Genomic DNA, 27,484 nt, shown 5'->3' on the forward strand with positions numbered 1-27,484 from the left:
TCCATCTTTTCTTCGCTCTGCTCTTGATTTTCTGTCCTATTCATGAAGTCCTGCAGCCCGAGGGTGTGTTTAAATTGCATCCTGCAAAAAAAGGCACCACAAAACCCAAGCTCTAGCCAGTCACAATTCACCAAATGCTATTTCCTCAGACTTTGTCTGCATGATTCGGTAGGGTTACTTTTGTTTCTTCGTGAATCATGAGCCATTTTTGTTCAATGTGGCACATTTATTCACTTTCACTTTAATGTCACACACTAAGTTTTTATGTACCTTAACTTATAAGAGGTGACTTTGGTGTGTGTGTGCTATATCATACTCCCACTGTTCCTCTCTATCTCCTCCTCCATCATTTTGGCCTATTTCCATCATGACTCCTCCTTACTGGCAGCCATGCATTTCCAGTTCACTCCCATATGTGAAAGTCAGAGGGTAGGAGTGGAAGCGACTGGTTTAGACAGGGGCATTATTTGGGGTTGGGAGTACGTGGACATTCAGCCTCATAATATCCTTTTCCTAGCACACACACATGGAAGCACACAAATGTGCACAAACAAAATCATCTCAATAGATAGTGACAGGGCTGCTTTGCTACTGGCCATAGACTATTACAGTTTAACACTGGGTTAGTTTCCATATTCTTGTGTTAGAGCAGCAACCACAGCCAGTGGTTATGTAAAAATGCTGTAATTTATAGTGGTTCCACCATGTTCTGCTGATGATCCACAGTCTATTTAGAGAATTGAAACGGCAGCAGTATAATTGGGGCTTTGTCAGCTGTTTCCACCATCCTCGTGTTGACACACCTCGACGGCGTGCACACCAGAACATGCTGAGACGCTTAGTGGGTGGTCGCGGAACTGAGAAAGACATTATCTTATGATTATTGAGATAATACTGTACACCCGCGCCAGTCTCCGAGCAGCCCATCAATCAGTCGACGATTCTGCACGCTTGCATGCCACAACATGAGTAGCTCTGAGAATGTGTAATTTTAGCCTGGCTTTGTTTGCTTACCCCTCGATGCTTTGATCAAGGACAAGACAGCACCAGAAATCAGAGGGTCTTCCTGTTGAGGTCCCACAGTAATTCACCCATAAACGTTTTACCCAGGAGCTTGAATCGTTACTGAGTGAATGTGAAACCTAGAAAGAACAATAAAGTTTTAGCCTAGGAACTTGAAGGTCTTCCTGTTTAATCTTGGGAATTGAAAGGTGGATGCCCTCGGGTCATAATTATTACCAATAACAGTACTGTTTCCACGATGCCTCAGTTTGGTAAACCGGTTATTTGTGTGTGTGTGTGTGTGTGTGTATTGCATGTATGCAGTGTTCCTTGTTGGTCCATCGATCTGATAAGCTTTTCCATTATCCAAGGCTTCAGTCTCTGCTTCCCATAGCCTCGCCTTATCAGACTCCACTGGGGCCACACACACACACTCTCATACGCACATGCACACACGCAGGTCAGCCTGATGCCCTTCACACACTATGGGTTAGATAGGGGAGCGAGGCAGTGCTGAGTGATGGTGGCACAGGGTTGCTGACGTATGTACATATGTGTTTGTGTGTGTGGATGTATCAGGGATACCTTTTGCAATTGCAAGCACTTCTCATCGGTAACCTACTGATACTGGTGAGGTATCATTTGTGTCCCTTCATTTGTTTGGGTGTGTGTGGGATGGGGGCAGGGGAGCATGTAATAGCAGATGTCATTGGGACTGGTTGAAAGAGCTGAAGTTTAGAACAGCAGGGTTGTATTTGCAAATCCTGGGTGGTCTTCTAATGGCTCTGGTCCTGCAGTTAACCTGCCTCTAACTGTAGGGTGTGTCCTACATTAAATGTCTATTTCCTGCCTCCCATGTTGGGCTATATAAAGCTGCTGTACCACTGACCTTGGCCCAGTCATTGTACAGTCACGCAGCTGGCTTCCTTGGCTGCCAGCGGCCCATCATTTTTTGCGTCAGTTTCTGAGTGCGTTTGTGTTTTTATCCTTTATTCTTTATAATGCTGTGGTGCTACAAAATGCACATTTGCTGATATATGCATGTGCGCACACATTTGGACACAGATGAACAGGTTCGGTGTTGGTGTGTGAGAGGTATTAGCACTCAGCATCAGTAATCTCCCATTAGTAGCGTTGCATTGGAGGATCCGATCACTCAATGTCACACAGCACATGAAAAGGATAAGGTACATGATGCAGCATGATGTGAGAAAGAGATGTGGTCGTGTGCGTCTGTGTGCGTGAGCCTGTGTTTGTGTGTGAGAGGGAGAGGAAGAGGAAGAGCAAGACGGGAGCCCTAAGCATGCCAGAGAGACATGAGTGTATGGCAGAGAAACATGTGAGAAAGACTGACACTGAAAATGATTGAGGGAAAGAAAAAAAAATATGAGTCAGAGAACATGAAAGTGACAAGAAGCAGAATTCGAGAGAGAGAGGGAGAGAATAAGAGAAAGACGTAGAGCAACAGAAGGAGCAAAGAGGGGAGGGGGGGGTTGCTGGCACCAGCCTACTCGGGGCCAGATGTTTTGCGGCTAAAAAACTAGAGATGAATCAAAGCCATGTGAAGAGATTTATTAGGTTCCCATAGGAGCCCAGGCAGTATTACATGTAGCCCGCTCTGTTTACAGTGGCAAGAACCCCTAAACCACCCATCAACTACACTACTGGCTTGGCTGGGAATGTGAAGACTTTATATTTGGACTTATATAGGCTTTTGTCTTTATTCCTTTTCTCTCAGCGAATGTGCTGGAGGAGTTGGAAGCGAAACACAAGGCTGTTTAGTCTGAGTGCGTGAGCCAGAGTAGTCAGCTGTAGCTCTGCCCAGTACAGTAGCACCATCTGAATGTCTTTATTTGGCATCTGTTTCCTTCGATTTAGATGTGATTTCAGATGCGTTTCGCCTACTCTGTCTGCTTCTCATATTGAAGTGTGACACAGGGACTGCAGCCGAGCACGCTGCCTCATGCTGCAGCACTGAAAACAGTGCAAAAGTTCTTCCAGTGCCATTTTAGAATTAATCTCTTATGGATCAGTTCTAATGCCGTCCATTTCAATAATATCGGTGATGGAATGCATGCCGTGCCCTCTTGTGTTAATGGCTGCATCAGTAATGGATCCACACTGTATTGCTGCTAAGAGCTGACTGAATAATCTACCCCTGCTGTGGCTGGAAAGACTGAGCCAGCTGTTTAATGATGTCAGCGTGCTGGAGGGGAAACGAACACGCATTCGCACACAGGCGCGCACACAATCACACACACAATCACACACGCACACACACAGACCAACGGACTGAGGAACACTCACTCGAGGACAGACAGACTCGGGCATGCAGCAAACGAAACGCATCCGTCATCGGCTGAACAGCTGAACTGACTTCACGGGAAGGAAACACCAACGCAGCCACTGTCAAGACAGGCATGATCGCATGCAACATACCGACGCATAGTGAGGATAGACAGATATGTAGACTTCCCTTGCTTTAAAATTAATGCGTTTGCCTTTGGAATCTATGGATGTGACACTGATCTGAGGTTGGTGCGCATGACAATTAACCATTACTTTTTTTCCCACCCTTCCCAGATCGATGCCTTGAGTAAGAGAAGTAAAGAAGCAGAGGCCGCCTTCTTGAACGTCTACAAGAAAATAATCGATGTCCCAGGTAAGTCTTTGTTGTATAAAAGTGCTGCTTGCCGATGTGTTTGTCTCGACACACTTCCCCGAGTCCCAAAACGTGATCAAGAGGCCCTTCATCCACGCAGACAGCCCCAAAAGGGAAGAGAATAAGCATGACACTGTCCCTCTGGTGCTCCTCCACTGTGCACCCAGGCATGTTCAACGCCTTAATGTGTTCCCCAAGAGATCATCCCCACTGGTGTAGCCTTTAGAGCGTCTTAACAGAAGGTGCATCCTGATATGGATGACAAGTCCGCCCACGATTGGCTGCTGCAAAGTGCACACATGAGCAGTCACGTTCAGCACACTGAGGCCGAGGAGGGACACGCAGCACAGGGTGTTACAGAACACACACAGTCACAGTGCTACTAGTTGGAGGTTTTTTCGGCTGTATGGGGGCCGTGTAGGAACGGGAGAGGAGTTGAGTTCATCTATAGCGTAAGGAGGTCATCATAGTCCCACATGGATAGACCTACAGTAATATCTTTGGATTGTACTGCTCCCAATAAGTCAGCGCCAGCTCTGACGGGGCTATTCTTAACTTGCAGCGAGACAATGATGTAATGCCTGATGCACACACGCACACAGACACAGACCAGCCTGACTAATGCAGCAGTCTTGAAAGAGGAAACAGTGTGTTTTGTTCTGTTTTCTATCAGCTGAAGGCCTGGTTAGTCAGCCCAGTGTGCGCTCTGCTTTAGATTAAAGGTGTCTGGCAAGAGCGTTCAGCACCAGTTGCCCACAAGTCAAAGTGCTTTTAACAAGCTGTACAGTTGATTCGGAGAGGGGCCTATGTGAAGGGCAAAGCTTTGATAAGACGGAGAGAAATGTGATTTTCAAGGGCGCAGAGGCAGATACGAGTCCAAATTCAGAGTATACGCGTATTGTTCCTTAGTGTTTGTTTGTACTTGTACAATTTATATGAGAATCTATGCGAGTGCGCCCTTGTGTTTGTGACAAGGTGTTTGTGTGTGTGTGTGTGTGTGTGTCAGAGCTTAGCCCTGCATGGTGTGTCACCTTGACAGAACAAAATCAGCATGAAATTCCCCAATCGTTCTCTGCTGATCTCTCATTAGCATAGTTAAGATATCTAACTGCGTCAGACATGAGACACACATGCGTGCACAAGCACACACATTCACACACACGCAGCCCTTACCCCCAGCTGTAAGCTGTCAGTTCCTCTTATCTGTACAACGCACACACACAGACAAACACACACACACAAAAACTGCTCTTTTAGCTGGCATGCTGATGAGCATCGCCTGCGTCTCTTGGCTGCCTGTCACCAGTCTGCCACCCATGAGCACCAATCAGATGTGATTGGCCTGACTGACAGGGCTCTCTTCATCACACTGACAGTTAACCCTGCTGTGTGTTCACAGAGATGTTGGTAAAATGCCTCCAGAAACTTGTCTTTCTTCCTTCTCCCTCTGTTTCTTTAATCTCTTATTTACCTCTTGCCTTGCCTGGTTTACGGCTCCACTTTGTCCATCTGTCTGCTCCCATCTTTCCCTTTTTTCTCCCTTTTAAGCGGAATCATAGAAAACACTTAAACTGATCATAGCCCAGTAATCTCTGTTGTTAATGTGTCTCATCTATGTTACTCACTACTTGCTATCGTTTACCCAATTCTCTTGCTGTGTCAGCATGTGACACATTCATTTTCCCCCTCTACAAAACCAAAGTTTATCTGGTAAACCAACAATAGTCTTTGTTGATACAAAGGCTGATAGTGTGTCATTCAGTTTCCTTTATGGATACAGTGAAGTTGATACAGAATGTGAAAGCAAATTATGACCTTTCACAGATGTGTGTTTTAAACTGTTGTGGCAAATCAAATCAAATCTCTGTTCTGTTCTTCTCTTTCTAATCTGGGAAGTTTTTGTGAGTATCAGTAGAGTCTGACCGATACTGTTCATGCTTTGAAAACAATAAAAAAACCAGTAAGAACATATTGACCTTTATTTATTTGGCTCATGATAAAGACATTTAAATGTTTTATTGTTAAATGAAAAAAGTCACAAACAATGATGACTCTAATACAAGACTGCCTTTTTAAACTATAGACCAAATGGTAAAAAACAAACACATAAGTGATGAATAAAAACACACACAGCAAACACTATGCTAAACTTTTTTTTAATGTGTAAAATATTTAAGAAGATGTATCTTGAAATGTTTATGGCTGAATTTACTGCACAGCTGTTTCCTTTTGCACATATGTTAAACTACCCACAGAACCCTTTGATGGTTCATTAATCTGTGTCTGACACTGTCAGATGTTATTAGCTCTGTATCATGTTCTCTGCCTCAGCTCTGGATATAACTCACCTTATCACAACAGTGCTAGAAGCTGTGATATATATATATTTTTGTTCCTCGCAGTAACCAGTATTTCTCCAAAGGGAGGTCAGAGGTCAGGGTGAGCTCCAGAACACTTCTCCTGGAGCGGTTAGAGATTCATTGCCTTGCTCAAGGACACTTTACCAGGGCAAACGCTCGCTCTCGCAGGGCCTTGGAATGTAGTTATTCCGAGCTCACCACGCCACCTCGCAGCCCTTGTTTGTGTAATCTGCTACAGTGTGCTAATGTAGTGTGTGCTGTCTCTGCCAGATCCTGTACCTGTGCTGGAGCTGGCTCAGCAGCTGCAGCTGAAGCTCCAGAGGATGCACGACATTGAGACTGAGAACACCAAACTTCGAGAGACACTGGAGGACTACAACAAAGAGTTTGCAGATGTCAAAAACCAAGGTTAGAGAGGGGCACACGTGCAGAAACACACACACACGCAGACACTTTTGGGTTTATACTGTGGGACTTTGGCAAAGGCATGGAAGTAGGCCGCTTAGTTAATCACAGATAACCACACATCAATATTTTAATATTTCCGTCTCCTATATGGCCTCTCTCTTACCATTATGACCAGTTACATACATTAACAAAACTTATAAAGATGAGCGCATTCATAGAGTGACCTGGATGTGCAGGAGTAAAGCAATACATTAAGCCTATGGAACTGGATGACAAAGAATTAATATTTTCTAAACATATTTCCATTTAGTGTCATAGATACACCTGAGGTAGCTATGGGCCGACGGTAACACGACTTCACTTCAAACATTCATCAGAAAAATGGCAGCAAAATCTCTTGATGTAAAACTGAGACACATCTTTGCTTCTGTACTTCAAGTTTAATTTCACTATTTGATCTTCATGCTTACGGTGTACAGACAACTTCTCAGTGCAAATATGTAATAAGGTCAAAGAAACACATCTTAAGTCTTTTTCAAAGAGAGAGCCCATATTTGAACATATTTGAATGCCTCATAAATTTTTCAGAAACACAAAAAATGTACACGGTTTTACATTTTCAAATAGGTTTTCAGGGGGAAAAAAAACACGGAGCACAGTTTCATGAATAAAAAACGACCGGCTACCTCAGGGTAAAGAAAGATGGAAAAACTGACAAAGGCAGAGAGACGAGTGAGAAGCGGTAATAAAAGTGGTGTAATTTCAGTCGAAAAGGAGGAGTGAGTGAGCGAGTGGGGAATGTTTTGGAATCCCCCCTTTCCTCAGTGAGAGTTAATTGGAACAGCTCGATAGCGGCAGGGTTCCATTCTGCCATTGATTTTCCTGTTCCCTCATCCTTTATCCCTCCTTCCAGCCTCAATAGATGGGGGATATTTAAACCCCAAAACACACCGTGGAACTCCCACTCCTGTTAAACACACACACACCGATCCGCCCGCACACTTGCACACACACATACAAAGAGTGCAGGGGCCATTGATCCCCGCAACCTAAATGTTTAAAGTTCAGTTAAGCAGTTAAGGGGTAAGAGGGCTCTGAGGGGACTCTCCTCTATTGATTATGTGTCAGAGCAGTGAGACTGGAGTTTAAATCACACACACACCCGCTCACACACACGCACACAAAGTGCTAAGAGCCCTCAGTCAAAGGCAGCGAGCAGCAATGCTCTTCATCATTGTCTCACTCACTTATATCTTTCTCTGAGACACATACAAACGCACACACGAACACGCACGCACACACAGGTCTATTTATTACCCCAGTTATGTGTTAGATTTATTTGAGGCTGCCCCCATACAGAGCTCAGCCGTCAGCAGGTTATGGGGTTTCAGCACTAATGCAGTCCTAATGAATACAGCATAATCTAAAGTTGGTGAACGTTGAATATTCTACACCGGGCTGTAGATGTACAGATTAGGCCGGAGCCATACAGGCTGAGGCCTTCGTCTGTGCTGACAGAGGAAGAATGTGGGATATGAAACCTTTTCCTAAAGCAAAGGTTAAAAGCCTTACCGTCATCACTGCCATTTATCACACATATGAAACCCTTATATATCGGTTCTTTCTGTATTTTTTCCTATTGGCTGTATTTTGACTCTTCCTTCCTTCTCTCTCAATACCCGTACTGCTTCTCCAGAGGTCACCATCAAGGCCCTGAAGGAGAAGATCCGAGAGTACGAGCAGTCTCTGAAGAATCAAGCCGAGGACCTGGCCCAAGAAAAGCAGTTCCAGCTACACAACGACTATGCAGAGAAGGAGAGGTATGACTGTCGGCCCCCTGTGTGTTTGTGTGAGCACTACTGTCGCGGTGTTTCAACTAATAACCTCTGCATTATTTTGCTATTTTAAAGCTTTGGGTCATTGTGCTGCTTTGATTTTAATCTTTGAACCACAAGTTTAAGATTTTTCAGACTTTATTTAGCAGGATCTATTTACAACTTCATTTCTTCCTAGATAATAATCGTTTGACTGTTTCTCATATTTATCTGTTAAATCAGATAATTGAAGCCCATTCTCTGACGTTGCTTTGCTTTTGCAGATGAATGCATGAATGAAAAATAACATATAAGACAATGCCAGCCTTTTTTTTTCTAATGTGGGTGCTTGCAATTCGTTCTTTGATGGGAATCAACAACAGGCTTTTAGTTTCCGTCTGTGCCACAGTATATTTCAGCCATTTTGTTCAGAATAATTGCTGCTGTAGCAGCACATAACAGAACAAAACCCACCGACTGAATATAATGATAAAAACCATGCGTAGGTGTCTTTTTATTTTTATGCTATGAAAGAAATTCACTTTGATTTAGTATACTTCCTTTTCAACCCTCTCTCTTAGGTATTTCGAAGCGTGTGATTTTCAAATACACAGGAAACTTGTGCCAGTTATAAATAAGCTGAAAATTGTTGCTAGATATTTTAGGAACTGATAAAATCTATTCTAACGAATTAACTCTTGCAAAAGCTAGAATTCCTGCAGAGTCACTCTGATGCTGTCGGTTCCAAGGAAGAAACCGATTCAACATAGAAACGATTAAACTAATTGCCTCAGATGCAGGCAGCCATAACGTTGTTTCGCTTTGCAACAGACTTTCCTACATTGTTCAGTTCATCCTTACTAAAATGAAGTTGGCCTTGTTAAATTATCATGTGAAGCCACAATCAGTTAAAGTTGTGAAGTGCAGGTGGAGAATCAACCTGTCAGTCTTAAATATAGTCATCGTGGATAAGTACCTGCACCTTTTTGGATTTAAAGGGATCAATAAACAAGAGTCAAATTGGTGAGAACTCGTATGATTAGCTGCTGCAGCCTCGGTGCTTGAAGAGGCAGAATATTTTGTTAAAGGTGCTGATGGACATGTAATAACTCAAAAACTACCGGGAAGAGGAAAAAGGCTGAAACCTTCAACCAATAGATTTAGAAACAGCTGATTTAAATTCAATACATGCAGTGCAGTATAGATACAGGAGAGGGTGTCTAAGGCCATGAGCCTATTTCAGTGTTACACCACTCATCCCCATACAAATATCCCAATTATATATTAACTCAAAACAGTTCAAGTTTAAATCCCGGTGAAACTCCTCAGGAATATAAAGGTGGCAAGCTTCATGTCCTGTCAAAGGGAAAATGTTAAAAGAAAGATTAGTTGAAAATATAAATAATGTTCTATTGGACAAGTTTGTTTATTTTACCAGTTTATTTAAAAGAACATCAGAAACAAAGGTCCCCTCATGAAACCACTTTAAATTCACTACATCTGCAGTTGTATTTGAAACTGGACCAAATTGCACAAACTCAATCAGTCTCCTAAACATGCCAAAGTCTTTTCATCAAGATCCATTAATTATTACCTGAAAAATGAAGGAAATTTCAGCAAAACGCTTTATCATACAATGTTAAAGAAAGCGAATGAAGAATTCAGCCTTCCGATTGAGATCTGCGCCAAAATGTAATGGTTTCTTCCCTGACCCATACCGCATCCTTCCAGGAAGTTTGGTGGTTATCCGACCAGTAGTTTTTGCGTAATCCTGTTAAATAACAGACAAACCAAACAAAAACACGACCTCTTTTAATCAGTGTGAATTGTTTTTAATGCTGCATTCAATCTCTTTGTTGCAACTTTACTAGTTTAGACAGGACACGTTAAAAAGTTCAACACTCTTTGCGTATTTTCAAAGTCTCAAAGCGTTTCACAAGTGACAAAGTGCTAATAGTCATTACGACGCTTGAGAGGATCTTGATTTCTAAAAGTCTCTGACACACTTCAGGTTGATAAATGAGGTGTGTGTACATTAAACGCACATCACACTCTTCATGTTTTCCTTCACGTCAGTCATCTCGTCCGCTGTGCGGCGCGGCGTTAAAGCTTGTCGCTCCTTCCAGACGTACAGCAGAGGATCAATTGTCCAACTGTATTTCCTGTACGTCAGTGTTTTATAGGCCCCTTCCTGTCTGCAGAGAGCTGACTTCCTGTGTCTGAGAGGGGCAGTAAATGGATGGCACCTTTGATGCAGTTTATCCTGCAAGGAGTGAGGGAAGGAGAGGGAGAGAGCGAGATGAAAGGATGAAGTAGGGGGCAGAAAAAAAGAGATGACAGGAGAGACAGATTGGTGGGGAAGGGGGGCATCAAAGAGCGCCATAAAGAGCGTCTTTGTGCTGTATTATTGATGTTTTTACACACAGTGGTAATTTCTCAGCAGAGCCCAACTTTTTATATGCTAAGAATGAATCTATTTTATCCTTGTGGTTTCTGTCACTGCCTCCCCCTTCTCATACTCAACCCTTGCTCTCTCTTCCTCTCTCGCTCTCTCTCTCTCTCCCTCTCCCCACCCCCTGGGTGCACTGTGCCCCAGTGGCCAGACATTCCTGCCTAATAGGGCTGCTTAATGAGGAGTGGGTTGTGTTGGGAGGTTTTTAGTGGGGAAAACACTTCAGAAATGGTGGGAAAACAGAGAATAGTTGCAGTTGCCACAAAGTGTGAAACCAGGATTTACTGACTCAGTATCTCTTAACTGTGACTTTCTGCTCCCTCTCTTTTTTTTCCTCGCCTTCTTGTCTGCCTCTGTAGGAAACTCCAGGAGAGCCAGGACTCCATGTCCTCGAGGTTGGAAGAGGCTGAACATAAGGCCCAGTCCCTACAGACAGGTACCAAGCTCGCTCAGTCTTTTTACAGAACTGGGTAGTGATCTAACCAGCTCAAATAAAAAGGCAGCTTTAATCAATGAAAAGGAAGTTGCACTGGCTTTAAAGCCTCTGAAAACCTGTTTCAGATCTCAAGTATTCCTCATTAAATGTTCATTGATTGGTAAAGTAGGGGAAAAAAATCCCCAGTCATTATTAATTAATTTTACATTTGAAAATTTAATCTGCTTCATCTGGATTACATGGGTGGGTTTTGATCAGATTGACAGCGGCACGTCTCAGAAACTAGAACCTTTAATTTGAAATAATCAAAACTATTGTTACTTTGGAAAATCCTGTCTTGGTGTGGGCGTGCAGCTCGTAGTAAGAAGCTGATTTAAGAATGTTTTTGACAGCGTTAAAAGTTAAAATTACACAGCAGTCAAAGTTTTTCATCTAAATTCTGACGTGTGTGGCGGGGAAATTCACAACCACCTCCTCTCTCGTCTTTTACAGCACTTGAAACAACTCAGGCCGAGCTCTTTGATTTGAAGACAAAGTATGACGAGGAATCCACAGCAAAGTACGTGTCTCGCTGATCTATGTGTGTGTGTTTGCGGGTGACTTTTCCCCTCTGGCTCCTCCATAGTCTGTTCCTGACATAATCATCCTGTTTAGTGAATATCCTTGCCTGGAAACTCCCCCCTTCTCACCCCAACAGCTGGATCGTCTCCCACAACGCTCAGCAGCCTCCAAATCCCAGCATTACCCACGCACTGTAAATACTGACAGGGATTGTAATGCATTCTGCAGCTACAGCAAAGCACCAAAATAGAGATTTTTGTTGTTGACTTATTTCATTCTGATGCTGTAGTTTTAAAGTGATGTCTCTGATTCATCCGGATCGGGCCAGAGAGGGGGGGGGGACGGAGGGTCGCTGTGAGATCTCAGACTTTAAGCCACAAAGGCTTCTGACAGGACCTGCGAGATAAGGTTGCTTCAATTACTTGAGCTGTGGGCATCTATCATTATTGATCTTATAGCAGTGGCGAGGATAAGAACAGAAGCTTTTCCATGTCACCACTCCACACTGTGAAGTGGCACTTTATGACATTCACACTGGTCGTTCCCTCTGGGTTCGTAACGTGAACCACTCAAGCATCCGGACCACATTCACTAAAGCCGTTTTGAGACACGTATTCTGGAGGATGTCCACACGGTTGGGTCTAGACTTTCTCTGGAGTTTGCTTTTCACACATGAACGACGCAGCAGGAGATTCTCCGGTTAGAAGTGTTCACAACAACACAGAATCCTCTGGGACGTTCAGGCCACGACGTAAAAATTCTGTTGCGGAATTATCACGTTTTTTTATTTACAGCGCATCATCACGAGCGTCGACCCTAATCAACTAAATCTCTCTCGACATGTTTGTTGGTGTCTCCTACGTGTGTGGCACCTGAGATAGCATCATGAGTTAGAAACATCACCTCACTCGCTCGTGGTGAATCCTCCAGAGGGTCTCCTGCTCTTATCTCATTATCCGGAGCTTTTACAAGGGGATGGCAGGAAGAACTCTGGTCAATGTCTGTAGCCTCTCACACGGACGTTTGCGCTCTTGCATACAGCCTTTCCAGCGAGTGGCAGGAGATTATGAATAGTTTGCTGCAAGTCAGAATGCAGCTAGAGTTTCAAATTCTAAGGAGAAAAATGGAGCCTTTCTTGTCGTTTTACTCGTAGTTTCTACTTCAAGAAAAAAATCCAGGGTTGTCAAGGGCATCCTGACGCACCCCACACACGGAGTACGAGAGAGTATCAACTTGGCTTTCAACGTTTTCCCCTATCCCCGTTTACCATGCCCCAAACTCACCGTGTCTCCATTAACAGAGTTGTTAAATTGATTGGCTGTTAAAAACAGATTGATCCCTTTTCTCTCATCTTCACAAAACACTTTTCCCCCCCTCTCTTCCACCTCCCTCACTCCCACCCTTTATCCTTTATCTCCCACATTGTGCGTTTGTGTGTGTAAGAGGATAGGCCACAGGAAGATATTACATGCAGTGTAATGGCTGTAATCAATAGGTTTCATAGTCTTGCAGAGCCTCCCCCCACAACTCTTTATTTTCCCTTCCTTGTGACTCCATTGCCCCGCTCCTCTACTTTTCTCTCATTTCTTTGCACGTCTTTCTTCCTTTTTCCATCCTTGTCTCTTCCTTTTATGTCAGAAGAAAACACATTTTGAAAAGATATAGTAGGCCCCATTTGCTTACAGAAGCTAATAAACACATGCCCGCCCAAATCCACATCCACACACACACACACACACACACACACTCATCCGCTCACTTGTGAGCCTGAGGCAGTCAGGGTCCTTGACTATGTGGCGTGCTGTGATCTGAAATTTTAATGCAACGCTTTAAAGCACACACAAACCCTCTCTAACCCTGCACCCTCCCAGTCCTTGGAGTCCTTCCCCCGTTTACTGCTTGGCTGAGCAAATCGCCAGTGTTTGGCTGAACACAACTTTTAACCCTTCGACTGCATATATTTGGGCTCTTCAAAACACAAACGGCATCCATACCATGCACTTTTCCACACAAACACAGACGTCCGCACACACACACACACGCACACATACACACACGCATGCTCACACTCTCACACACTCTCACTTGCTCTAAACTTTCCACTAAGGAGGACATTGCGTGACAAATCCCCCATCCTCTTGCTGCATTTGGGTAATCTGCCTTTTAAAATACACACACACACACAGGGACATACACACACTGCCTGAGAATTTGGTCGATGTTGCAGTGCCCAGAGTGTGTGAGCGTCAGCGGGAGGCGGGCTTGCAGATGTAGCATAGCCCCCTCTCTGTGCTGGCGCTGTGAGGGTCTAGCTGGCCGCGCTTTACTCGTTTAGTCCCTGTTAAAGATTAATGATATATTGATCCCTTGCCCCACAGGATGCTGTCTGTGTGTGAATGTGTGTGTGTGTGTGTGTGCTAGTCTGTATGTTTGTGTGAAGCTTTATCTCTGTATAAACACTTGATACCATTTTAGGAAAAATGTAATTGCTGATAATTAGACAACAGTCAATAGGCTTTTCTCTCTGCTGTCCATCTCAAGTATACACAAAAATGGTTCAACACACACACTTACATGCACAGATATACACACTCTCTCAGCTAGCTTCTTTTTAAGCCTCCTTGAAATCCCCAAGGTAACACGCTGTGAAAACGCAATGTGGAGAAAGCCAAGGAAAGAAAAGGAATGGAGTGATGAAAGCTAGAGGGCAAAAAGTGAGCCAGCGGCTGCGGGCTACAGCGAGGAAGAGGGGATAAGAGCGTGATAGAGGAGGGAAATGAAAATCTAAATCAGGGGAATATCCTGCTGGCACCGAGGACAGAGGCCGAGGAAGAGAGGGCAAAAGATGAGAGAAGGGAGGTGGAAGGAGGAAAAAAAAGATGAAAGAAGAGAAAGTGCAGGGCAATAGGAAGGGTACAGGTTGGGGGGGAAAGGATAGAGGCAGGCAGAGGGTGGAAGAGAAAAGCAGTTGAGTGAGGAGCAAGAGAGAGAAGATGATAAGAGATGAAAAGGGCCTGTCTGAGACGGAGGAAGTACAGTAGGGGCTTAGAGGCTCTGGGCTTGTTTCTGAAGTCCTACAGTACTCACTGATGTCACTGGGTGCACCCGTCGGCTTTCATGGTACAAAAGAGTGTGTGCAAGTGTGCGTTTCTCCTGTGGAGCTGTGCATCTACTCCATAGCTCCTCCCTGTGGCTGCTGTATGGAGCTTCGCAGCCAAGTTTTGGTGGTGTAAAATCAGGCTTTATCATTATGTAGGACCCTCCCTTTACAGTTCAGTGTTTGATGAAGTAATCTCACTGGGTGCATTGGCTGGCCGCGGACGGTTCCTGCCCTGCCCAGCGACTGCCTGACTGTATCAGGATATGGAGAAAATCCCTTCCCTGTGATCTGCTTTGGCCCTCTGCCTCTAGCTTTGCCTTTATAATTCCCAAATACAGCCAAATCCAAAGGTTATTTAAGAAGACTTTGTGCATCTGTACTTTGATTAAATGATCACATTTAGGGCAGGAATGGTGGTGTATTTGGGTTGCATTACTACCCGTAAACACTCTCCATTACAAGCTTTTCTGGCTTGTTGGCTCTCTGACCTCACATGTGTGTGCGGGAGCACAATTGAGCGTGCACGTGGGTCCGGCACACTATAGCTTAAGATGGGATAAAAGCTGGTGAGGTAGCGTTCTATTATGTTGCTTAAATGCATACTAGATCCTTTTAACTGTTGGGGAAAGAATAAAAGCGGAGAGTGAAAAGCTCTCCCACCCACATCTGACTCTTTTTGCTGCATTGCCTGTGGCACAACGTTGACCTAATATCAACTGTGTCTGTTTTGTTAAACACATTCAAATCAGTAGTACTCAAGCCTATGGGACATAACACTGTTTCGCATACTGTGGCACACAAACACAAAAGCTGCGTGGGTTATTGGGTTCACTATCAAAAGATTGCAGTGAAATCAAAAGGTCTTAATGGACGCAGCAGCGCACATATGCGCTCACGTCTTTGCACTCAACGTCAATCAACCGTGTGTTCTTATCAGGGAGTTGTGTCTTAAATATACACGCACGCACACAGCATTTTTTACACTGCACTGAACACTATATGCATAAAGTTTCCATGCATTTGTTAATTGTAACCGCCTCATAAAGTAACGTATATTAAAAATGTACTACGCAAACGCACACCCTTGGCAACTTATTAACACACAGGGTAATCATATTGTTCATGGTTTATAACCTGAAAAAATAACAAAAATATAAAAGTGTATTGGTTGTTAAGTGTGGTTTGGTTTCTCCCCAAAGTTTCTTCCACATCTCTCTTTGTCCTCTGGAAAGTGATAGGTGTTCACCTCCCTCATGAAACAGGGTTATTAAACTACTTCTCCGAAGTCCAATGAGAGGTGGTATTATGGGGATGTATTCCTGCTGTCTGACCTCTAGCAAGTGAGAGGTGAACCATGGCCTCCATCCAGACCATTAGTCAGACACAATCACACAGCTTCATAGCAGATTAGTCTGCTGTATTAGGACTTAGAGCTCTATTAATGTAATCCCTCTGTTTTAGTGTGGCCTGGGTTTAGGGGCTTACATGTGCACACCCACACACAAAGACACACACGCACACGTATATACATGTATGCACGCACACATACAAGCTGTTTGGGTTATGGAGTTCACAATCAATGGATTAAGGTGAAATTTAGACAGTAGCTTAATGGACACGGCACTGACGTTCTCTAAATTGACGTGCTCTCAGAACAATCGCACACACATGTGATGTGTGCATCATCTTTCCACTCAACCATGCCTTGCTTTCATTTTGTGAGCTGTATTTCAGCGAGTCTCTTTTTAGCACAGTCACATGCTCTGCCGTGTGGTTCTCCACAGTAATAGTTAATGTCTCTTTCAGGGCCGATGAGATTGAGATGGTGATGACAGACCTGGAAAGAGCCAATCAGGTAAATATGCTCAGTGTTTTTCGGTGTAGATTATAATAAGCATCGTTCATCAAACCAAGCCCCTCATCTTTATTGTTTTATTATTTTTTTTTACGTTTATTTGACATAAATTTGACAAAAATATAAGATCACATCAACAGCGCATCCCTCTGCCAAGGCTCACACCGTATTTCTTCATGTTAAAGAAAGTGATAGATCAGCCTTTTTTATCCGGATCTGCACCCAAAGTATATCGTCTCTTTGAAATTGGATAAGTCCTTTTTTCTTAATCCTTCATGACAGAGGGAAAAATGTGCGTGTATGAAGCAAATTTGATGAAAAGGATCATGTGTAGTGGTATTCTTTTTTTTCACCCTATTAAAATGATATCATTCTTAAAGGAACTTAAACTAACAAATACTGAGTTTATTCTTCTAATTCATCATTCTCTTGTCATAGACATCAGCTGTTGTCAAAAATCACAACGTTATGATGTTTCACTAGCTGACATGTTTCTTCATTAGGTCGAACACGCCCCGCTGCTGTAATTATTCACACCAGCACCAAATGTGTTAAATTAATCTGCTGCTGAAAATAGTCCCCAACAATTCAACCATTTATCCCTGTTGACAGGCCTCAGATGTTATTTATCTTTTTCTAAAAATCAAACTGTATATTTTTGACCCTCTTTCTTTTATGATTGACATCAGTAGGAACAAACAAGCTTAGGATTGATTGAGGCTGGAAAAGTTTTGACAGACTTTCAACTTTGACAATGAGGAGAAAAAAAAAAAGAATTCAACCTTTATACTTATAAATACAAGTATATTTATTCTTTCAGAATCTGTAAAATGTGGCTTATACTAACAAATGATTCTCACTGTGAGGGCCGGTGGTTGTTTTACATGTTTATTACACACCTACTAAACCCGTCCAGCTGAAATAAGCCCCATGGCGAGCCCTCTGCCCCTGTGTTGTAAATATTCCTGTGGTATCTGTTAATGTCATTGTTGTTAACTTTCATTATTAGCCCAAGAGTATGATTTGTGGTTAAAGGGGTAGCATAGGCATGTAATGTTAATATTAGCCTAAAGGTTAGCACTCCAACTATAATGCTACACACACACGCACGCACGCACGCACACACACACACACACGCACGCACGCACGCACGCACGCACGCACGCACGCACGCACACTATTCACACTTTTGATTTGAGATTTACGCAGGATGACAGCATGGCCTCCAGCTCAGTCACAGACTTTTTATACGCTTTTATAAGGAGAACATGGAAAACATGATTTTTCTGTTTTTTGTTACGGGCTGTCCAACTCCCACCCAGTCAATAACGGCTCTCAATATGGTTGCAATTAGGAATGCTGTGGAATCGGCTCCCTGTAACTCTTAATGATGGCAAGTTGGCCAGTGCTGCAGATGAATCCCGACTGAAGTGTAGCAGTTGGGTCATAAACACAAGGCAGCGGGTATCATCTTAACGCTCGGGACTAATTGAATATCTGCAATTAGGGAAATATCCACTCTTGGCCATCGTCCCACTCTGTTACATTGTGTTCTTGCACTCTCCCAGCCCTCTTCCACCGTGTAAAATATATTTGTTTATGCTGGAAGGGGGGGAGCTTCCTTTTCAGACAGACGCCCAGCTGGCTGGTAGAAGATGATGCACTGGAAAAACTAATTCCTTCAGTTTTATTGCATTTTTGCGATGCCACGTGCCCAGTGCGTGTAGAGTGAAATGAATTCAGCTGTATACTTAAATTAAAGATAATTATTATTGTTTCATCACCAAAAACTCTATAACATCCTCCAAAGACCATTCATTTTCTGCCACCAGACAGAATAAGAGACATGATGGCACTTTACACCCTGGCCACAATAATGTATAATGCAAAACAAAAGTTTTCCCCTGTGTTTGGGCCTCTCGTCCACACGCAGCCTTTTAATTTCCTCAAACTGAGATTTTTACAAACGCCTTTTAAAGTGCACATTTTCAAAAACTCCACTGTCTGTGAATCTGAGTGTACGTGTACAACGGAGCGTTAGGAAAATGGGACTTACTTTCTGCCTGCCCACAGTTGCTTTGTGTAATGAGCACCCACCAGAAACAACAAAAATGTCTGCTATATACCGGTTTCTAGACATTTGATTAGCAATGTCTCATTACAGGTTAGTAGCTAAATTTAGCCTCCCTGCACCACAGGAATCCGCTTCGCACAATATTACTTGGATCACATCGTTAATATTTGAAGGATCGTTGATGTAGACTTTATCGCCACCTACTGGTTGGGCTTATTTGACCATTTATAGTCATTATTGTGGTCTTGTCTGCCCGAAGATATTTAGTAAAATGAAGGTCGTGTGGACGTAGATTTTTTTTTGTAAAAGGGAGGGGAAAGTATTTGTTCAAAAAAACATCTGCAGTAGTGGAGACTAGGCCTTAAACAGGAAGAGGTTTTTCTGTCTTGGTGTCACTCCTCTGTATTCTCTCTCACCGTCTGCATCCATTACGTGTGTTTTCAATTTTCCTCTGGGGCGAGCGGAAAATTGAGACATGTTAAAGTAAAGTGTGTATACCAGAAAAAAAAACATTACACAGAAGCTCTGAATTGTCCATAAGATTGATGATGTTTGACAGTAAAAGAATCTCCACAAGCTGATTTTCCTTTAACGTTTCTCCTTTTTCCTGACAGCGGGCAGAGGGATCTCAGAGGGAGGCGGAGTCACTCAGAGAGCAGTTGTCCTTGAGTAACCAATCCCAGCAGCTCGGCAGCCCGGCCAAGGCCGACCCCGACACGGTAACACATCTCACTGCCTCACTGATTCACTGGGCGGTCGACAGAGAGGTATTGATAGGCTAAAGATCAGCTCGGCCTTTTTGATGCATGGGGTGAATAGATGATTAAAGTTTCAATTTATAGATCATTGTAGTCACTGTGTTAAGAGATCAGGCGTCAGGATCACCTATAACATATTGATTAGTTATTGTTTAACCAAGAAAACGTTGACACGGAGGAAATAGGTGATTGTGTATTGAATAACAGATTTTATTGGACCTTTACAACAGACTGCAAGACTGACCACCACGCTAAAGTATACATTTCTCTGAACCTATTGTGGTGCATAGTGAATGGATTACTTCTCACTATCAATCTAAAGGAGCAAGTCTTTTGAAATGATAACCAGTGTGTTGATCAGCTTCTGCCTGGCTTAGAAACCCTACTTGTAGTGCACTTTTCATGGGTATTTTATAGCTGTCAAGTTTTCTTTTGCTCATGGGTTTAACCTGTCTCTGTTTGGCCTTCAGGAACAGGTGGCGGAGGTGGCATCCCACTCAAGTCTGGAGGCGGAGCTCAGAGCCAAAGAAAGGGAGACCGCCCAGCTGGTGGAGGACGTCCAGAGACTGCAGGCCAGCCTGACCAAACTCCGAGAGACCACCAGCTCCCAGATCACACAGCTGGAGCAGCAGCTCAGCAGCAAGACTGCCGTTCTCAAGGTACCAACAGATCGCACTGCTGCAGTTTTTATTCACTTTATTTTGTATAGTTTGGGCCTAATTTCAAACAAGACTATTCCTGTATTTGTCTTTTATCTGCTTTGTTGTATATTCTGATCACATCTGTAACTATATTAACTCATATCTCTGCTCTGTTATCTAGACTTAGTCACAGAAACAAGATTGTTTGTGTTGTTCTAATTAATACCTCCGCCAAGAGGGTTGATTTCATTACTGTTTGTCTGTTAGCTGGATAATGCAAAAATGACTGATCTCATTATATTGAAACTTTGTGGAAGGATGAGTGATGGGCAAAGAAAGAACCCATTCAATTTCGGAGCTGATCTGGACAAACAGGGGGATTTCTTTAACCTTTAACATTTAACATCTCCCAACATATTTCTGCCGAGATCTTAAAGGACTGATATCTGAGTGTGTACAATTTGGTGTGGCTTGATTGAATTTAAAAGGAGTGTCTGGTCTTGGCAGAGGTATGCTGTCTACTGAATGCCATTCTAGTTATAATTATTACCATTCTTTTCATTAATTTCCATGTTATTTCATCTCTTTGTAATCTACAGGAACTGGAGGAGAAACTGCTGAAGCAAGTTGACTATGAGGAGGTGAAGAAGGAGCTGAGGTAAGGAGAGCACACAGTTTTGTCTGTGTGCGTGCAGCACAGATCTCTTTAGTGCATGCGTTTGATGTCTTTAATAATATTAAACAAGATGTGCGTCTTCATTTAAGATCTGTAACTTAATAGAGCGCCCTTCTGAAGGTGAAGCTGGTCTGTCTGTACCTTTTATTGTGTCTCTCCACTATCCTTTGTGTCCTTAAAGAAAGAGTAGAAAAGCCAGACAGTTCATGTGTGTGTGTGTGTGTGTACTTTCTTTGTTTCATATAGATGTTATTTTTCTCCCTTTTCAGTATCCTCAAGTCTATGGAGTTTGGAACATCTGACTCTGTTCAGGTAAAAGTGATGATCTCTACAGACACCAATGACATTTAGCAGTTAATACATATTGTTGCAGCACAAGTAGCAGCTAGATTTTTTAAATTACCTTTTAAAAAAGTCCGCAACAAAGTTATTTTGAACAATATCATTTCAAATGTTCTCCCTCCAGGACTCATCCAAACCTCTGGAGGTGCTGTTGCTGGAGAGGAACCGTAGTCTTCAGTCTGAGAGCGCCGCTCTGCGCATTGCAAACACTGAGCTCAGCGGTAAGTCTTCCAAAGTCTAAGTTAATATTGAGGCCTGGGTTCATGAACACGATCTTCACATAACCTTCACTCATTACAACAAAAATGAAAGCTCACAGAAGCTGAGTCGAACATTTACGGGTTCATTTAGATGAACCCCGAGCTGCAGGTAAGGCCGTGCAGGGAAGAGATTCCTCAGGGTATGCATACACACAACATGTATGCATATAGATCCTTTTTCTCTGAGAATACTTAACCATTTATTCATGTTTTTGGGGATGATTTGCTCTATTGGTTCTCCAATATGCAAAAATGAATCGTGGTACAGAAATGTGGTCGCTTTGTGGTCCATCTCTGGTGCCTGTGAATACCACAGCAGGAGGTCAACCTGAACAGTAACAAAGTGGCAGTACACAAAATGAGGATACCTTGCCCTCTGCAGCCGTGTTTATGGTTTTGAAATGTCATGGCTTTAGGCTTGAATAGTTGAATAGCTTTGAATTGATTAACATTCACAGTAAGGGGAGCTTACTGTCCAACTTAATCATGTTAAGTTTCAATGGTTATGCATTAAAGTAGTATTTCTCCGAGCATTTATCATCAGGATGGGTTCTGGTATTTACATAACTGAGAAAATAAAGCTAATGTCTATATTTGTTTTGGCAAATGTATGAATTTAATCAGTCTGGCTATTCAGTATAATACGGCTTTTGCTCCTTTACTCAGCAGAGTCTCTGCTCTGGTGCATGCATCTGTTTTCTGTAGAGCCATAAGAAATTGTTTTTCAATAGTTTTATTGCTCTGATTTCTTCCCTGGATGTATTTTTATGAACTGAACACTATAATACTGCACATCAATGGAATAATTCAGTGTTTAGGAACACGCTCCAGCTGCATGGAAGAGGACTCGCATGGTGTATCGACTATCTAAGGACATAATTTTACTCTGTCCGATTACTTCCACTTTGCCTGCGAACGAGAGAGAGACCGAGCCCTGGGCCAAGCTAATCTGCCTAAGTGGCACAGTGTCAATTGTTTTGTTTGTCCTTTTTTCCTTCCAGGCTGTGGCTTACAAGAAAGGTTGAAATCACAAATGCATGGGCACTTTGTCTGGGGGGGTTGGCAAAAAAGGAAAACAAAGTTCACTCATTTGTAAAAGACTTGGATTAAGATAACATTAAACTTTTTGTTATTTTTTTTTCTCTTTCTTTTGGAACCCCTTTTTTGTTGACTCCCCCATAATGCATGGTGTGTTTGACCTTTCTTGTAGGGTCAGCCGGGGGAAAAGGGACAGAAGAGTCCTCAACGAAGGAGGAGATCATGCCCAGAGATCCCTCTTCCTCGCCCCCTCCCTCTCTTCCTTCCTCCTCCCAGCTCCCACTGTCTCGCACTCACACGGACCCCCTCAACACTGCCACCACCACCACCAGCAGTGGCGAAACACACCCTTTCTCTCCCACGGGCATTGGACAGGACTTCTACTCCCCCGTATTCCCTCTGGTGGGTGGTAAGATGGCTTTGAACTCCCTGATCCAGCGGCAGCTCCTCCAGACCTTCTACTCCAAAGCCTTGCAGGAGTCGTCTGGGATCCCCAGTGGGGCTCTACTGTTCACCCCCTTTACACCGACCCTCAGCTCCATCCCTACCTCCACCCCTGGCTCTGGGTCTGCTGCCGTCCCTCTGGCAGCCAGCAGCCCCCAGCCACCTCAAGCCAGCCCAGATATGGCTCCCGTTAATGGGAGCAGCACCGCTGGCAGCGCGCCGTCCCCATCGCCCAGCCACTCCGACGCCACCACGGGGAGTGTTTTGGACGGGGAGGACATGGACACGGCAGAGATTGCCCGACAGGTGAAAGAGCAACTGATCAAGCACAACATCGGCCAGCGCGTGTTCGGCCACTATGTGCTGGGACTGTCCCAGGGTTCGGTCAGTGAGATCCTGGCCAGACCAAAGCCGTGGAACAAGCTAACCATCCGGGGGAAGGAGCCATTCCACAAGATGAGGCAGTTCCTGGCCGATGAGCAGAACATCCTGGCACTGCGCAGCATCCAGGGACGGCAGAGAGGTGAGTCCATGTATCTTTAGTGTGTATTTGTGTGTGTGAGTGTGCGCGGGTGTGTGCCATTGTGTGTGCGTGTGTGTCTTGCATGTCTGTGTGTGTGTAAAGCCCTGCACAGAGCCATTGATTGGCTAGTCAATATGGACCTGCTTTTTTATTTCTCTTTCCTAACTCCCATCCTTTGCCACACCTGTGTGTTTTGAGTGAGTTCCTAGTCACGCACTTATCCCCAGAGCCTCTCCTCGCTATTGTGATCAATACAGAAACCTTTCACACGTCAATAGTATTGATCGGCGGGAACAAGGAGGAAGGCCAGGGTACTGTTAACTACAGGTAGATTCGATTAGCCTGGGCCTGCTTTTGTTAACGCATCAGGACATTTGTGATCGAAGGTGGTCTCAGTGGTACAAAGAAATACAGCAGAGTCTACCACCAAAGGCACAGTCCAAGTTAAAAATAAGGCTGCAGTTACTGTGTCCCTGTTTAAGACGTACTGTTAAATAATTTACCCCTCACTAGTCTGCCTTCATAGTAGTTTAATATTCCTGTCAGAGGTAGGTTGGATTCCTACTGGGGCCACAGATGGTAAACATCAATGCATTTATGGCACTAAGATGTGCATTGGATGGAAGCATCTACACGTTCCATATGTTTGCAGAGCATTACAGGGCACCATAGAGTCTAGCTATAAAAGAAAAGCAAAAAACCCACAAGTGCTGTAACATAGTGTGTGGTATATTGTTCTTAACAGAGGGCTCAGGCCAGCCCCAGCTTAGCCGAATGTTTCAGGATGTTCCGAAGCGGAGAGCCCTCTCCAATACAGCTTCACACACAGGTCTGTCCCCTTCACACGCAGAGATTCTAGCACGTTCTGTCTGTGTGGCATGTTTGTGTGGGGGTGAACTCTATCTATGGTGTGTGTGTGTGTGTGTGTGTGTGTGTGCTTGTGTTTGTGTTCGTGTGTTGGCGTTTATTAATTTGCGGGCTGGCATTCAGATTCAAATGTGCCTTGAAGGTAACCGCACAGCTCCAGTGACTTGCGTCAAAGGAAAAGCCAGCATGTGTATTTAGGGATTTTACTGGTAGTTGTTATTCTGTGGGGAGCGTTTACTCTGCAGCACGTGTGCATGCGTGAGCTCCAAAGGGACCAGAGAAATGATGACAATCCCTCCAGTGTAGTTGCCTTGTAGCTCAGTGGTGGGAATGTTGGTCTTTGTGCTGTGCTATGGTGTAATTATTTGATGTCCTTATCGGCCCCGTTATTGTTCTATTTTCATGTTTCTCTTTTCATCTCCTCCCATTCCCTCTTCCTTTCCCTCCAGGTAACATTACTTCCCGCGTCCGCACCCCAGAGGCAGGTTCAGATGAGGCTATCAAGTCCATTCTGGAGCAGGCGAAAAGAGAGCTGCAGGTGCAGAAAGCTGGTGAGTCGTCCCCCCCCCCACCCCCCACCCCCCCTCTGCATCTCCAGAGGAGTCAAGGAGGATGAGGATGATGCAATGTGACTGTGTGTGTTTGTCTGAGTCTCTCATGACGGCCCTCTTCTTCTCCCTCAACAGACTTGTCCCATGTTCCGCCATCATACACAGGCCTGAAAGGAGGGGGCAGAGTAGGCAGTGTGGGGGGGAGCGGTTCAGACGAAGCCATCCGCTCCATCCTAGAGCAGGCTCGCCGAGAGATGGAGGCCCAGCAGGCGTCACTGGAGCCCCTCCTCAAGGCCTCGTCCTCCTCCTCCTCAGCATTGCTGTCTCAGAGGGACCTCCTGAACTCTTCGCTCTCGGCCCCCCTGCCCCCTTACAACCCCCTGGCACTTTCCTTCAAGAAGACCCCCTGCTCCCTCCTGTCCTCGCCCTCATCCCCGTCTCCGATCCTCGACTTCAGCTCCAGCGTGAAGAGAGAGGGCAGGGGCTCTTCAGGGTTCGACTTTTCCGCTGACGGAGCTCTCAGGCTGAGTCGCAGCAATGAGAGCTCGGCCCGCTCCGGGAGCTCCGGGGGGGTGGGCTACTGGAGGGAGCAGTGGTGGAGCAACATGCACACAGACCCCCGCAGGAACATATCCAGCCAGACGGGAGAGGAGAACCACAACCTGGAAGACTCCAAAGAGGTGAGATGGAAGGAGAGCAAGAGCTTGTGTGTGAGCTTGGTCTGCCTGTGGTCTGTTTTTACGACTCTGTTTTCACTCTGCAGTGGTTCCGTGTCTGAGCCTTTCTCCTCGTGTGTGTTTTAGGGAATATTGAGTGACAGCCTGTCTCGGCACAAACCGTGGAACAAGTTGAACCAGAGGAGCAGAGAGCCATACCTCCGCATGCAGCCATGGCTCAATGGAGATCAGGGGCAAAACACACACATCCAGCCTGCTCAGAACCAAGGTGAACAAATAACACACACACACTCACAAGCACAGAGTATTAGGATTCGAACCATCAGGATCCTTGGGCTAGAGCATTACCCTGAAAGCCTGATTAGAGCTAGTGGCTAGTTGTTACTGTCAGTCTGTCACTCACTCCAGCCACCCCCCACCCCTCCCTCCTCCATCTCACCTCCCTCCCTCCCCCACCCGTCTCCTCTCCTCCCACCATCCCCCCCATCCCCAGTGCTGTGGCAGTGTCAGCCAGCAAGCTGCTGGTTTGTCATGTCATAGACAAGTTAGTATTGCAGCGCCAGATGGCAGCTCTGTGTGTGTGTGTCTGTGTGTTTGTGTGTGCGCGTGCGTACGTGTGTGTGTGTGTGTGTCTCTTTCTCTCTGGGGGTGTAAACAGCAGCTAATGTACACTGACAGCTCCTCGTGACTGCTCTCTTCCAGCCTGCTGAGCTGCACAGCAGTACTACACAGACAGAGGCAGGGAGATGAAGAAAGAGGAGGAGGAAGCCAAAAAAGCTTCAAAATGAAAACTTAAGCACCTCTGCTGTTTGTTTAACAGGAATTAAATTCGTTGATGTAGTATGACTGAAGTCCCGCCCCAAACCCAGCAGGAGGAGAAGATGAAACTCTGCTTTCTTACACACTAACACGCCTGCTAACCTGTGTGATATTTCTCGCCCTGTCTGTTCCGCTCAGCAGAGGGAACTCCCAAGACATCAGCTAGCTGCAGCCCGGCTCCGGAGTCGCCCCTCAGTTCAACTGAAGAGTCTGTCAACGGTCTCGCCGGGGATCCACTCGCTTCCCAGTCCTCCAGTCTCAAACCTCTGTCTGAGGATCCCTCCGGTGGGGAGTCTCAGCCCGGCACCCCGCTGCCTGTACCTGGTCACTCAGGGCTCAGCATCCAAGAGATGGTGGCCATGTCTCCTGAGCTTGATACTTACGCCATCACCAAGAAGGTTAAGGAGGTGTTGACTGATAATAACCTTGGTGAGAAACATTGGGGTTATAGTTGCTCTTTCATGCTGTGTGTGTCATTCTGCAGTCTGTGCAGTTTATGTGGTCCTTCCCTTTCCCCTTCCCTTCCCATTGATGAATTTAGCCATTGAAGCAGTTCTCAGAAATAACCATTCCATTTCCTCTCTCCTAACCAGGCCAGCGTCTGTTTGGGGAGACTATCCTGGGTCTGACTCAGGGTTCTGTCTCAGACCTGCTGGCCAGGCCCAAACCTTGGCACAAGCTCAGCCTGAAGGGCAGGGAGCCCTTTGTCCGCATGCAGCTCTGGCTCCAGGACCCGCACAGTGTGGAGAAACTCATGGACATGAAGCGCCTGGAGAAGAAAGGTGTGTTGTGGAAGAGCACTGAGGAGAAAACAAGGGCACAGCCCATACGATGTAGCATGACGTCAAAAAAGCTGTTATTTTAGAATTACATTAACAATAAAACAAAAGCAGCGGCCCTTGAATTACACATGCACATCTGCACAGACAATATCCTTTGTGCAGGACAGCAGAGCATGTTGTGCAGATCACAGTCATCGTGGTGTGATGTCAGTACCAATCAGGACTGCAGACATCACGTACTGTATTAGATGTGACAGCTAGGGGACTGCCGGGGGCCTGCTTACTCACAGTCATCAGCATTCCTCTTCATCATCGTCATCATCATCATAATCATCAGTGTCTATATTCTCGTATTTTTATAATTTGCTAGCCCACAGCCGGC

At 44.8% G+C, this 27,484-nt stretch overlaps 1 protein-coding gene across 5 annotated transcripts in view; it reads left to right on the forward strand.

Moving 5' to 3' along the window:
- Nucleotides 1-27,484, forward strand: part of cux1b (cut-like homeobox 1b) — a 62,237-nt gene that overhangs the window by 22,803 nt on the left and 11,950 nt on the right. Inside the window, exons 4-20 of one of the 5 annotated variants that reach the window (XM_061072765.1) lie at nucleotides 3,586-3,664; nucleotides 6,295-6,432; nucleotides 8,129-8,252; nucleotides 11,058-11,134; nucleotides 11,627-11,693; nucleotides 16,602-16,650; nucleotides 19,339-19,443; nucleotides 19,953-20,141; nucleotides 20,723-20,781; nucleotides 21,069-21,111; nucleotides 21,266-21,362; nucleotides 22,612-23,406; nucleotides 24,723-24,824; nucleotides 24,960-25,504; nucleotides 25,628-25,769; nucleotides 26,459-26,749; nucleotides 26,914-27,102. In XM_061072765.1, the coding sequence (XP_060928748.1) occupies nucleotides 3,586-3,664; nucleotides 6,295-6,432; nucleotides 8,129-8,252; nucleotides 11,058-11,134; nucleotides 11,627-11,693; nucleotides 16,602-16,650; nucleotides 19,339-19,443; nucleotides 19,953-20,141; nucleotides 20,723-20,781; nucleotides 21,069-21,111; nucleotides 21,266-21,362; nucleotides 22,612-23,406; nucleotides 24,723-24,824; nucleotides 24,960-25,504; nucleotides 25,628-25,769; nucleotides 26,459-26,749; nucleotides 26,914-27,102 (3,091 nt within the window). The remainder of the gene's footprint in view (nucleotides 1-3,585; nucleotides 3,665-6,294; nucleotides 6,433-8,128; nucleotides 8,253-11,057; nucleotides 11,135-11,626; nucleotides 11,694-16,601; nucleotides 16,651-19,338; nucleotides 19,444-19,952; nucleotides 20,142-20,722; nucleotides 20,782-21,068; nucleotides 21,112-21,265; nucleotides 21,363-22,611; nucleotides 23,407-24,722; nucleotides 24,825-24,959; nucleotides 25,505-25,627; nucleotides 25,770-26,458; nucleotides 26,750-26,913; nucleotides 27,103-27,484) is intronic. The other 4 variants (XM_061072766.1, XM_061072768.1, XM_061072769.1 and 1 more) reach the window with 4 other exon arrangements.

Source organism: Limanda limanda, chromosome 6, assembly GCF_963576545.1.
Source record: "Limanda limanda chromosome 6, fLimLim1.1, whole genome shotgun sequence".
NCBI lineage: Eukaryota > Metazoa > Chordata > Actinopteri > Pleuronectiformes > Pleuronectidae > Limanda > Limanda limanda.